General features: G+C 48.1%; 1 protein-coding gene across 2 annotated transcripts in view; it reads left to right on the top strand.

The window, feature by feature from the left end:
- The first annotated feature begins 291 nt into the window (after positions 1 to 291).
- Positions 292 to 14,420, top strand: part of OSBPL9 (oxysterol binding protein like 9) — a 162,465-nt gene continuing 148,336 nt past the window's right edge. For both annotated transcript variants that reach the window (XM_088458301.1, XM_088458300.1), the window contains exon 1: positions 292 to 439. In XM_088458301.1, the coding sequence (XP_088314427.1) occupies positions 329 to 439 (111 nt within the window). In that variant the 5' untranslated portion in view covers positions 292 to 328. The remainder of the gene's footprint in view (positions 440 to 14,420) is intronic.

Here is a 14,420-nt window from a genome sequence, read left to right as displayed (position 1 = left end):
TGTGGAACTACAAGTCCCAGAATAGACTGCCATATTGATACTTGCTGGGCAGTCACCGGCAGCAGCACACCTCTAGAGGGAGGTTTATTACGGTATAATCTACAGACAGACGTATAGGTTGCTTTAGTGTAACGTGTGTATTAGGTGTCAGGGGGGCGAGCAGCTATCCCCCAGCGCCCGTCACCGCAGCATCCCAGCGTCGCCTAGCAACTTGCTGGACCAGCTCCTAAAGTTTCGGCCACGCCCCCATCTCGCGCTGCCCCCGCCCACTCGCGCGGTGACGCAAGACGCAACGTCTGTTGTGTGTTATTCCACAACCGATCCCAAGATGGCGTCCATCATGGAGGGTCCTCTGAGTAAGTGGACGAACGTGATGAAGGGCTGGCAGTATCGCTGGTTTGTCTTAGACTACAACGCCGGCCTGCTGTCTTACTATACGGTGAGAGCACTCCGCCGGGGGGCAGCGCAGTTGGTTTTGTTATCCAGCCCCGATCTCGTCGCTAGGTTGTGAGACCCAGGTGAACTGTCGCGGAGCTGCCATGCTCCAGCCAATCGGGTTGTAGAAGTGTTGAGGCTGCAGCCAATCGGCGCGCTCATCCTCCTCGTGTCTCGGCCAATAGAGGCGTGGAGGCTGGCACGCGACTAAGTGCATTGTGTCCTCCTGGCCGCACCCAGCCAGGTAATACGGCGGGGGTTGGGACACTCCCATAGGTGGCTGACCTCTACCACAGGAGCTCGTCCATAACTTCTCATCAGTGCCAACTGTACAAGTTAAGGTGCATGACCTGAGAGCTATCTGTAAGGTCAGCCCCCGGGCACATAGTCAGTTACTTTCTAACTTTAAGGGGTCTATTTACTAAGCAGTGTTAGGAGACAATGAAAAGTGATAAGGTGCCAGCCAATCAGCTCCCAATTGTCATTTTACAAACAGCCTGTGAGATGACAGTTGGGAGCGGATTAGCTGGCACCTTAACACTTTTCACTCTGTCTCCTAACACTGCTTAGTAAATAGACCCCCCTAAATCATATTCCATTGCTCGCCACAATAGCTCTGTAAAGGGGCCATTCAATTCTTACGTAGGAATTTAGCTCTGGTGCTAAGTGCCCGGGAGCTATTCAATTAATTCCTGTGACGGCCACTATTTTGCAAAAGAATGCTTGGAATTAGGGTAGTGTATAGATCCCCTTCAGTATTTGTACTTGGAAGTGACGTGGAGTGAGGGCTTAAGTGCGGTTCCATGCCCTTATAGGCCACCAAAAGAAGAAACTTCTCCGCTCGCCACAGGATTATAGTCCTCTATGTCCACATGGATAGTAAGGAATAACGTTGGACAGTAACTGATGACGTCAGGGTACAGCTAAGTGCAGGGCGTGGTGCAGTTATGAGGCGCTCAGCACTCGCGACCATCCCATAAACCCTACATATCGCTGACTTTTGCGCACACCTCAGAATAATGCAGCCTCAGGGCTGGTCGTGGGAATGAACTGAATAGCTCCCGTCCAATAAGCAGTTTCATTATAGGGTGGACTTCGGAGCAAGGCGGCTATCAAAGATGGGCACTGCTCTGCGCATGCCCAGAAAAGGGGCATGGTATTGAGATGCACCCTTTTTTTTCAGCACTGTAGGGCTGTGCCTAGCATTCACAGAGATTCTGGGCTACCCCCAAGCTCTTCCCACAGTGTTCACTCTGTGATTGAATCACTGTAACTGCGGCCCGCATGTTGGGACCAGTATTTCAGCGGACTGCTGCCATAAGAGCAGGGTGCATTTCAGCAATTTCAAATTGGACAGGGAGCAGCACCCCACTGAAACAGCCAAACCGGAATACACTAACTTAGGCCGGAACAACATTCCCATGTAAGAGTTGTATCCATAGGCAAACGCAGGGGGGTTTCCGGTTGCCTGGAAACCCCCCTTCCAAGCCAACACCATGATGACTACAATAGAAATAGCATATAATACTAAAGTTGCATTTTTTTAAGATTCCCTCAGTGACACAAATTAAATAATTAGTACCACCTGTTGATCTGTTAAAATGTCCGAGCCAGTAATAAATACACCTGTGCACCAACTAGGAGATCTGGAAAACATGCACTGCTAGGGGTGCACTGATATAGACCATCAATAGGGTTAATTAGTAATACTGTATAATAATGAACTAGCCAGTACATAAAGAGACCATTCTGTACATATATGTCCAGGGCAGTGCTAGGTTCTTTCGCTGCTCCCCCAGATTCCCGAACTTGCTGAAATTATCTGGAATGGAGCTCACATCTGAAATAAAAACATTCAGCTCAGACAGGATGGCCCTACATACGCATATAATGGAATAATGTGATTGCTGATTATGCCCTCTTCATGGACTGGCCACACTTGCTTTAAATTCAAGCATTTGGAAACCCCCCTCTAGAAATTCTGCGTTTGCCACTGGTATCGCCCCCTAAACTGGCCTAAGTCCGCACAATAATGCCACCGACGCAGATGAGGAGCAGCATTAGATCTCCTTATACTGCACAATGTATGGAGGGTGGTTGCGATCTCCATTCACTGTCTGTAGTTGGCTGAAGGATGGTCGCGTTTATCGGACGGATGTGATAACCAAACCAAATAATCCAGACCTTTCTATATACACTGATCGATAATCGTTCAGAAAAGTTGTTTCATCGGCTGATGTGATCCATTCCCTGGATATGGATTACACTTATCTATGTGGAAAGCAATATGGTCAGGTTTCTATATTGTATGTTGTGTGTTTTTTTTTTCCAGAGTGAAATAATGATTGAATGTATTAACAAAGTTATTTGATTACATTGAAGTTACAATTTGTATATATATTTTTTTAGCCAGATATTAGGGTCAATCCAATTAAGGGTGGAATGCAAGGGTCGAGTTGCCGTTTCTCTGCGAATTTGCATTGCAATCCAATTAGCAACTCTCTTTGAACTAGTCAGAATAAACTCGCATTTTGCATTCGCACCTCCCTGAGGGTGAGAGATGGCATGGAAAATATTTATTTTAAGGTTGAAATGTCGGGATACCATTCACTGGATGTAGTTATCAGACCGCCGAATGGCATGCTGCCAGCCTGAATCCCCAAAATCAACAATTTTGTTGCTTTATGCACCACAAATGTAATTAGAGTATTATTTTTTTAAAATAATTGACATATATATTTCTACTTCAGGGTCCATAGGGTATCCACAGGATACCTTGGGGTATAGGTGTGACGTCAGTCGCAGGGCACCAAAGAGTTAAGCTTTCAGCCTCCCAGGATGCACTAGGTCCCCCTCCTATACCCCGCCCCCGAGCCAAGGCACCTCAGTTTAGTTTGGTGCCCGGCCGGAGTCGGGTGCACCTGTTGGAGTGGGGGCTAGAAGAGCCCCTGAAGCTTATTCTTCATGCAGCTGTGGCTGCACAACTGGATGAACAGCATGGACAGTCAGTCCTGACGTCCATGCTGTCTTCCCTACACCCCGCCAGTACCAGAACGCCGGTACTGATCCGGGGATGCTGGTGGGCGTCTGGGGTCACAGCTAGCGGTGACCCCAGATGCTCCGGACCATGGCCGGATTCAAGGGGGACAGAGGTAAGCAGCGGGGTCCCGCGGTGGGTCCCCGCTGATCACATGGTCCTAAGTCCCCAGGCAGGGGGCTCCCTGGGGACTGGCTGCAGCGTGGAGCCAGGCGACCAACCTGCGCTTCCACTACCCCCTGGGACAGCGGACCGCAGCAGAGCGGTAGCGCTGCGGCGTCCCAGGGGTTAAATGCATGCCAGGGGAGCGCGCCTTCCCTGTCTCACAGCCGGCGCCTCCCCCGCTGCACACAGCCCTCTCTGCATGCTGCCGACTGGTCCTGTGGCAGCGCTCCTCCCCCAGGCCAGCCTCCTCTCTGCTCCTCGGCGGCCATCTTCTCCAGAACGCATGGTGAACGCTGCTGGAAGCGCTGGAAGGAAGCATCGTGGTCTGGGTCCCCCCGCATACCTCTCCTCCGCTGTGGTCAGGTCTGTGTATGCAGCGCTGTGTCCTACCAGGCCCTGTGTCTGTGTAGTTGAGTGATCAGCGCTGTTAGTGCAGGAATTGTTATTTTTCTGCATTGTATGTGACTGTGCTAGCGCTGCTGCCTGTAATCTTTTCTTCTCTAAACTGTCAGCTTTATTACTGTCCCTGTTCTTTCTGCTAAAGCCCTTGCGGTGCGGTGCTGCAGGGTGGTCTCTCGCCTATTTAATACTTAATTGGTGAGAGAGGTCACATACGTGGTGCCATCATGTCTGAAAGTGATTTTCCCCTCCGGCTACAGTGTACCACGTGCAAAGTACCGTTAGCGGAGGGGGAGGGTAGCGCGGAGGGCCTTTGCCGGCAGTGTTTGTCCATGGCGCGGCCTATTACGGTTACAGCACCGGTACAGGAGCCGCCCTGGGCTTGTTTCGCTCAGGCGTTAACAGCTTTAGTGGGCCAGTTAGCTCCGCAGCCCGCGTTTACTCCGATGGGTTTGTCCCAGCAGTCTGTGGTGTCGTCACCCATGCAGGGGTTCCCACGACAATTGGTGGTACCCCACAGTCTCCCTATTTCCCCGCTCCCGGGTTCTCAGGAGCCAGCGTGGGTTAACTCCCTGACGAGTTCTGTACAGCACTTGTCGGATGTGTTGCAAGGGGAGTCTGTGATGCGGTCTCATAAAAGGCCGGTGGCGTCTCTGTCCGCTCCTTATGAGGATGACGAAGGGACGTCTGATGATGGGGAGATTCTAGATCCTTACGATCAGGAACCTCTCCATACTAAGGACGCTGATGCTAAGTCCAAAGTATATATTCCTGGACTTATTCGGGCGGTCCGCACAGCCTTGGTGATTGAGGACGAAGTTCCCCCAGCGGCTAAATCTAAGTATGCCTTTTTCAAAGATGTGAAGGGCGATGCCACAGTCTTTCCTCTTTCGGGTCAGTTGGTGGACCATTTAGAGGAGGCGTGGAAACAACCTGGCAAAAGATACCAGCCGCAGAGACGCCTGGCGGTGGCTTATCCGTTCGCGGATAATTATTTTGCGAAGTGGGAATCCCCTCCACAGGTGGATTCTCACGTGACCCGTCTTGTCCGTAGTGCCACATTGCCGATGCCATCCATGTCCTCCCTTAAGGATGCTACGGACCGCAAGGTAGAAATCTGCCTGAAGTCCGCTTATTCCCTTGCAGGGGGGGCAGCACGGCCGGCTATGGCCATTTGCTGGGTTGCCAGAGCGATGGAGCGCTGGGCGGATTCATTAGAGGCTTCTTTTGAATCCGACTGTCCGGCCGATCAGGCGGAGTTGATTGGCAATCTCCGTGATTCGGCCACCTACATCAACGAGGCGGCTCTAGACATTAGTACTCTGGTGTCTAGAATTTCTTCAGCAGCGGTAGCTGCTCGTCGCACCTTGTGGCTGCGATCCTGGAAGGCGGACGCAGATTCCAAGAAAGGTCTGGAAGCGTTGCCGTTTACCGGAGAAGTTCTCTTCGGTCCGGATCTGGATAAGATTGTGGCCACGCTGGCGGCAGCCAAATCTGCCTGTCTCCCATCGGCCGCTGCTCCTTCTGGTTCGGGACCATCGTCCTTTCGGTCATCTAGGGCCCAGGGCAGGCCCAAACCACAGTCGTTTCCACGACAGGCTGGCCCTAAGAAATCGGTCAAGCCCCGGAAGCAGGCATGGAGTACCAGACGTCCGGCCCCCAAGCCAGATGACAAGCCTGCGGCCTGACGGTCCGGGCCTCCCTTTGGAGGATCCCAGGGTGGGAGGCCGCCTGCTACAGTTCGCCCAGTGTTGGTCGACCACTACGACAGACACTTGGGTTCTGGAGGTGGTTTCCCACGGATACGCCCTCTCCTTCTGGCACAGACCCCCGGCTCGCTTCTTCACCACGGGTCTCCCATCAGACCGGAACAAGGCTACGGAGCTGCGGAAGGTATTGCACACTATGCTCCAGGCTGGAGTTATAGTGGCGGTTCCATTCTCCCAGAGGGGCCAGGGTTTCTATTCAAATCTATTTTTGGTACAGAAACCCAATGGGTCATATCGTCCGATTCTCAACCTCAAAGCACTCAACAAGTCTTTGAGGGTCCCGAAGTTTCGGATGGAGACCCTACGGTCCATCATTCTGGCGCTGGAACCTGGGGACTACTTGGTGTCATTGGACATACAGGACGCTTACCTGCATGTCCCTATTCTTTGGCGCCATCAACAGTTCCTCAGGTTTGCAATCAGCGGCGACCACTTCCAGTTTCGGGCGTTACCTTTTGGCCTGGCAACAGCACCACGTGTTTTCACCAAGGTGATGGCGGTCATGGCGGCTTCTCTGCGGCTGCAGGGAGTCCGCATGTTGCCGTATTTGGACGACCTGTTATTGGTGGCAGGATCTCCAGAGCTCCTGTTACGCCACTTGGACCTGACCATTGCACTGCTGCAACGGCACGGCTGGCTAATCAACTGGCAGAAGTCCACTCTAATCCCGTCTCGGAGGATTCTGCATCTTGGAGCCTTATTGGACTCGGGACAGCAAAGGATCTTCGTGACGGAGGACAAGATCTCTGCTTTACAGTCAAGGGTGCGCAGTTGTCTGCACAGCCGCCGGGTGTCCTTACACTCGGCGATGAGGTTACTGGGCTCCATGGTGTCGGTGTTCGACATGGTGGAATACGCCCAGTTTCACTCCAGACCTCTGCAGCACCTGATCCTGTCCAAGTGGAACGGGCTGACTCAGTCTCTGAAGTCCCAGACGATTGTGCTCACCCAGGAGGTTCGCCTGTCCCTTACGTGGTGGTTACAGACGACCCACCTCAACAAGGGACGTCCGTTCTGGGTTCCAAATTGGGTCCTGTTGACAACGGACGCCAGTCTTCGGGGCTGGGGAGCAGTTTCGGGTCCACACTTGTTCCAGGGCAGGTGGACGCCGACAGAAGCGGAGCTTCCAATAAATATCTTGGAACTCCGTGCGGTCTTCAATGCTCTCCAGCAGGCACAGCGGTTTCTCCAGGGTCGCCCGGTGCAGGTCCAGTCGGACAACGCTACCACCGTGGCCTACATAAACAGGCAAGGAGGAACTCGCAGTCGGGCGGCTCTCGTAGAGGTCTCTCGGATCCTGGTTTGGGCGGAGCGCAATCTTCCGGCCATATCAGCGGTCTTCATCCCGGGAGTGCTAAATTGGGAGGCGGACTTTCTAAGTCGCCAGGACGTTCATCCGGGGGAATGGTCCCTGCACCCGGACGTTTTTCAACTACTGGTGGACAGGTGGGGTCTTCCAGAAATCGACCTCATGGCGTCCCGGCACAACAACAAGTTGCCGGTGTACGGGTCTCGCACAAGAGACGAAGGGGCGTCTCTGGTGGATGCTCTGTCCGTCCGGTGGACGTTCCGGTTCGCATACCTGTTCCCTCCGGTCTCCCTTCTTCCATGGGTAATCCGGAAATTCAAACAGGAAGGAGGGACGCTCCTGTTGATAGCTCCCGCGTGGCCCAGACGGCACTGGTTCTCAGACCTTCAGGGTCTGTCCGTGGACATTCCTCTGCGGTTGCCGCTACGACCGGACCTTCTGTCTCAGGGTCCTTGCCTTCACCCGGACCTGACTCGGCTGTCTTTGACGGCGTGGCTGTTGAGACGGCCATGCTGAGGTCCCGGGGGTTTTCCAGCTCTGTGGTGCGGACCATGTTACGAGCTCGGAAACCGTCTTCCGCGAGGATATACCATCGCGTGTGGCATACGTTCTTCCAGTGGTGTCGACCGAGAGGTTATGCACCGCGGGAGTTTCGTCTGTCTCGGATTCTCGCCTTCCTGCAAGCGGGACTAGATCATGGGCTTCGCCTTGCTTCTTTGAAGGTACAGGTTTCGGCCCTATCTGTCTGGTTTCACCGTAGGATTGCTACAATCCCGGATGTGCGCACCTTTATGCAGGGTGTTCTCCGCATTCAGCCGCCCTTTGTTCCACCTGTGGCGCCTTGGGATTTGGCTGTGGTCCTGAGGGCTCTCCAAGGACCGCCGTTTGAACCACTGGGCTCAGTGGATCTTAAATGGCTAACAGCTAAGACTGTTTTCCTTCTGGCCATTGCTTCGGCCAGACGTGTTTCTGAGTTAGGGGCTCTTTCTTGTAGACCCCCTTTCTTGGTTTTTTATGGGAACAGGGCAGTGCTCCGCACTCGGCCCGAGTTTCTTCCCAAAGTTGTTTCCCAGTTTCATATTAACGAGGAAATAGTTGTTCCGGCCTTTAACTCACCGGGTCTTTCCGTGGGTGAGGCCTCTTTGGATGTTGTGCGGGCCTTAAGGACTTATGTTGACCGCACTTCTTCGTTTAGGAAGTCGGACGCTTTGTTTGTCCTCTTTGGCTTCCGTAAAAAGGGTTGGCCTGCTTCAAAGCAAACTTTGGCAGCCTGGATCCGTATGGCTATTTCTGAAGCTTATCTTCATGAAGGCCTACCGGTCCCTCCTTCTCTGAAGGCTCATTCCACTAGGTCTGTGGGTCCTTCGTGGGCAGCTCGACGTGGTGCCTCGGCAGTTCAGATCTGCAAGGCTGCTACGTGGTCTTCTGTCCATACCTTCGTGAGGTATTACAGGTTTGACACCTTCGCCTCTCAGGATGCTTCCTTCGGGCGGCGGATTCTCCTTTCTGCACAGGAGCGTCCCCACCCTTAAAGGATACTGCTTTGGGACATCCCCAAGGTATCCTGTGGATACCCTATGGACCCTGAAGTAGAAAATATGAGAGATGGTAAGAACTTACCCTTGTTATCTCTATTTCTACGAAGTCCATAGGGTTCCACAGGACTCCCGCCCTGTCGCACCTGTGCTGCAGATGGGCTTTGCTCTGGTCACCGGTTTTCTGTCTCCCTCTGGTGAGAATGTGATTCTTGTATGTGTCCAGATCTTTGTTCTCTCTCTTCCTTCTCCTCCTCCGGCCTATGGCTTGGTAACTAACTGAGGTGCCTTGGCTCGGGGGCGGGGTATAGGAGGGGGACCTAGTGCATCCTGGGAGGCTGAAAGCTTAACTCTTTGGTGCCCTGCGACTGACGTCACACCTATACCCCAAGGTATCCTGTGGAACCCTATGGACTTCGTAGAAATAGAGATAACAAGGGTAAGTTCTTACCATATCTCATATTATATATATATATATATATATATATATATATATATATGTTTTACTGCTAACAGAGGGAGACATACACTTCATTGGACTGAATAGTTTTACCACTTGCTTGGCACTGGGTCTCATCATTTTTACACACTGGGAGTATATGATGCATCTTCATATTTAAATTGCTGTTAAGGAATCTGGTTACATTTATTGGTTGAGAAACATCCATCTAATCGTTCCAGTAAAATCTTTATAAGAGCTACTTGGCTTTTAAAAGCCTTTCTAGGAATTTCTCCCTATCAAGGGACAGAAAATAAGCTTATACTACTGAGTGTTCTATCCAGTTCCATATCATCAAGTGTTTGTTCAGACCAGTTCCATTTTTGTGTTTACCCCTGATGAAGTCACATAGGTGGACGAAACGCGTAGGGTCATCGCTTTGGAAAACCTGCACCTACCACATAAGTCCACCTAAGAGCTCACACCTGTAAAGGTGTAGGTGGCAGATAACTACATCTATCCTTCTGTACTGGGGCAGGTTTACTAAAAGTTGTTTTATGCGATTTATGTATTTATTTGTATTGTAAATTGTTTATATTTTTACCTCTGTTGATATACCAAGAATAAAATATTCAGGTATAAGAATTATGGGCTACCATAGGGTTTTTATTTTATGAACAGTATCCAAAACATAAACTTATGGTGATTTGAAGACTAACTAGAGGGTTGTGTTTGACCAACAGCTAATATTGCAATAAATCCCCCTAAGTGGTGGAAATTTCATCTGTTCAATTAATACTCAAAGTTGTAGCGCACCAAAGGTACCCCTTCTCTTCCATATATATATATATTTCTTAAAGTCCTCTCAAAGTACCCCAAAAGCCCTCCCCCCTCCCCTATTTTTATTTTTAGCATCTTTCTTTGTTTTTTCATATGAAAGTAAAATGAAAAAGTTTGCTTTTTTAACTTCAGAAAAATAAAAAAGAATAAATCAGCCATTTAACAGATTAGATACCTCTAGTACTTTTCTTACACCCACTAACTGCCTTCTGTATGATTCTGCAACCAAAATTGTAATTTCTTTGGGTCCAGGCAGGTCATCCCACTTTTTCATGCACTTCTCACATTGCATTTGGCTAACAATTCACAAACTCTTTGCTGTGTGTACTGCGAATGGGCATTTTTTATTGGATTGGAGAAATTTTGGGTGTGCGCAGTCTCCTGAAACAAACTTGCACCTACTTGGATTGACCCCTAACTGTTAAATTTTAGTTCAAAGCTTATAGTAACATTGTACAAATATGGATGGCGTGCAGGATGCCGACGGTCAAAATATCCTGGCTCCAGAATGCTGACCGCCGTCATCCCAAAGATAAATATTGCGGATTAGGTTTAGGGTGCGGGATTAGGCACTAAGGGGAGAAGGTTAGGTTTAGGGTGCGGGATTAGGCACTAAGGGGAGAAGGTTAGGTTTAGGGTGCGGGATTAGGCACTAAGGGGAGAAGGTTAGGTTTAGGGTGCGGGATTAGGCACTAAGGGGAGAAGGTTAGGCTTCGGGTGCTGTTTGGGGAGAGGGGGAGGGTTAGCATACCGATCAACAAGTGTCTGTATGTTAACCTTGTCGGGATTCTGACCGCCGGAATCCTGACTGCCGGCATTCCATACCCAACCCGTACAAATAATTAGGAATAAAACAATCAAGCAAAGAAAATCTATAATCTGTGGTGCTGTAAACAATTATTAAAACTTTTTGTGTTTTGTTGGTTGCACAATAGGCGTTCTTCTGTGTGTATCAGGGTGGCTTTATCTTATTGAATAACTGGTACTTTTTTCCCATTATTTAATCTTGTGTTCCAAAATTTACATTAAGCCTGCATTAGTGTCAAGTGCATTAGTGCCCAAAACCAAGACTCACCAAAGATCTGTTTTGTGATTAAATTAAGTGGTTCCGAATATATCTTGGTATTGTGTAGTAAATAATGTTGCATACATCAGTTTGTTTTTTACCTAAAGCATACATGCAAGCCTGCGTGTCCCTTTTTGTCGTGGTGTAGCTTGGGTTGAGGTGCAGTGGAAAAAAAAAAGTAGTCAGATGACCGATAGATTGAAGTTTAAAGAAAAAAAGAAAATAAAAAGATACATTTTTGGTAACATATAGTGTTCTGGCCATCTATAGTTGGTCCAGACTCAATGGACATGTACATTTTAAAAGGAAATAACACGCATGTCAATCAAATCTTCTAAATTTGATTTACATACATGATATTTCCCTTTTCTCGTAGAATTTGGTGATTATCGTTCTTTATACAATGCAGGTAGAAGCCTGACCGTGCATTAACATGTATGTTTCATGCAATAAGAAATGTTACAATACACCTATAGCTGCTTCTTCCGCTATATCAGATGTTTTGTCATGTACTAAATACCCTGGGGGACCTCAGCCTCTCCTGGCACTAAATGGATTCTGCAGCACAGCAATGGTAACAGGACTACCTGCGGGACACTGCATCCGTCAGTGGGACCATGCCCAAAAAGCGGGTCTGTCCACCTGGAATTGGGATGGTTGGGAGGTATGGGTAAAGCTGTAGTGTTTTATCAGCTATGCAATTAGTTGTGTCCTCAATATCGGCACTGATAGACTGCATGATAAGTGATTCTTCTGCGTTCTAACAATGGGATATAGTTGGGATGCTGGTGGTCAGAATACCGACAAAATCCCGATCGCTGACATCTCGACGGTAAGTCTTAGGCTGCATACACACGTAAAGATTTTCTGTCCAACCATCCAACTAGTTGATTGGTTGGAATGAAAATCTGGTAAGGTATGAAAGCAAATGACAATCAGCAATTTGCTCCCAAACGCCGGAAAATGGACAAAAACTGTTGTTTGAACAAACATTTAACAAACTTGTCTGACGACCATTTTCATCTGTTTGGTAATACATGTTGCATCTCAGGTCTCTGTATCTGCTGAAAGCAGACCTAATTTATTTATAGCAGATCTGCTTCATCTTGCATTGCTGTGGGGTCATGAAGAAAGCAGTGTAGTTTAGTATTCATTCTAGCACCCTGCACCTATCACAACTCGTGCAGTTCCTCTTTCCTGCCTTGGGTGTCGCTGTCTGCTCTAGTGCTTCTAGCACACTCAGCTGATGCAACAAACTGCTGAGATACAGTCAAGAGTATGCTAGAAGCACCAGAGCAGAGGGTGACACTCAAGGCAGGAAAAAGGATCTGATGGGTTGTGACCAGGGTGCTAGAATGAACACTATATTTGGTGGTCCTGTGTCTTGGGTAATGTAATCTCTCTTTTTAGGATTAGTGGAATCACGCTCAGACAAATAGATGAAACCATTGATATCGTCACTATGCATTGCCATTTGATATGTTTATGCTGTGTCTGCACGCTTTTAGAGATTACCTGAAGAGCTGTATCTATTCCTGTTTTATGAGTGGGACATGTATCCGTAAAATAACAATCAAATAATTACTTTTATATTAGTATTGTTGAGCTGAATAATACACATGATATGACTGGAGTGTTTATATTAGCCTAATTGTGCTTCTCACTCTGCACCATGCTGTCCTGTTAGGAGCAAAGAACATCTGTCATAGGGGGAGTTCAGTTGCTATCTGCGCCACGATAATTAATGGCAGCCGACCAAGCAATTCAATTGTTCTGTGCGCCCATAAATTATCGCGCTTGTCGTTCCCAAATAGACCGGGTTTAGTCGCCATGTGTGTACGAACGAGCCCGTACACTGCTCGCACTGGCATCACAACTGGGCGGACACATTTAAATGCGGGTCCAGTTGTGATGTGGGGACAGACATATGGAGCAGGCATTTGGTAAGTGTGTGTATATTGCTTACAAATTGGCCGCTCGGACAGTGGATCGAGCTGCTGACCGATCCGTCTTTTGTACCCAGCATTTGGGTTATGTGTCTTCAAACTTGTTAAAATGCATGAAAACAGATCTGACATTAGAACCCGTATTTTCTCCAGTTTCCATACCTACTGGCGTCTTCCTGCGCTGTGCGGTGGTAGTCTGTCATAGAGCAATCGTTACTATGCTGCACAGAGAGCAGTAGCTTACATTTGACTGCATAAAATATGCAAATATAATGTGAGAAATCTCTATTTTATACTTCAAACTGTTCTTAGTACTTTGTGTATATCAATGCATCTTAACTGTTAATCTCAGTGGTTCTTCATACCAAAGCTTTGTCTCCGATCCCTGTAACCCCTTATGTACAGGGCATGAAGTAAAGGGTCTTAGTGAGTTAATTAAGCATGTGATCAGGGTATAATAAGGAGGACAATACTACGCTGTTGTTGTATTGTTCTCTGATCTAGAACTATTGTCCCAATACTGCGGGGCGTATAGCAGCTAAATGACCTTCATGACATATTTCATCAGATATTGCTCATATTTCTGTACATATTTTGCAATATGAGACTACACTAGGTAGGTTTCATAATAGTGAGAAGCTTGGGAGATTTAAAATCCTCTCTTTTTGTTTCTAAAGTCAGAATCACATTGATTCCAGACAAATAACTTTTCATATATTATTAATATTTGTTTAGCTGAATGAATTCCATTCATGGGGGGGGGGGGGGATGCCAGAAACATGTGAATTAGCAAGGTCTCGCATTCTATTACATTGTCTGAGTTCTAAAAATGTTAGCGTTTACATTTTTAGAACTTGAACCCTATTACATTTGGGCCCCAAGTTTCTGCGCTGTCTCCAGTATTTAGTAGTGGAGGGAATGATGCCGGGGACTAAGGACCTGATTCAGACCCGCTCGCTAAGGCACGTTCGCTTGCTGTGAGAAAAACCTATGATATGCGAACAATTTAGCTGGGTTTTATTGAGGTACTGTCCTCCAACAATGGTTGTGCTCTGCGCAAACCCTCTCTGGGAGAGTGGTGACTAAGCAAACAACTTAGGCTGAGAATAGGTAGCAACCAGTGGCTCTTTTGCTATGGTTAGGCTCACAATCACACAATCTCATATTATTGGAACTTGCAGTTCCACAACACCTGGAGAGCCCCATGTTGTCTGTGTTGTATGTAGGACTTGGTTGTTCATTATCATTTTTACTTCTTGTTTTGGAAGGCTGAACCACCATATTTGTACATACACTTTAATTTAATAAAATACACAAACCTGAGAGTCCAAAATAAAAAAATTCCCTCTTTATCTGAACATAGTGTATCTAGCCTTTAAATGCTTTTAGGATCTATGCCTATTTTTGGGGTGTAGAAAGTGAACAAACTTACACAAACTTTATGTAATAGTGTTTTATGCCCCTTTTTGTGAACATCATC

The sequence above is a fragment of the Taudactylus pleione genome, unplaced genomic scaffold (genome assembly GCF_031769625.1).
Source record: "Taudactylus pleione unplaced genomic scaffold, aTauple2 ptg000824l, whole genome shotgun sequence".
Taxonomy (NCBI): domain Eukaryota; kingdom Metazoa; phylum Chordata; class Amphibia; order Anura; family Myobatrachidae; genus Taudactylus; species Taudactylus pleione.
Note: the sequence above shows the minus strand (reverse complement) of the source record. Positions and strands in the feature narration are given on the sequence as shown.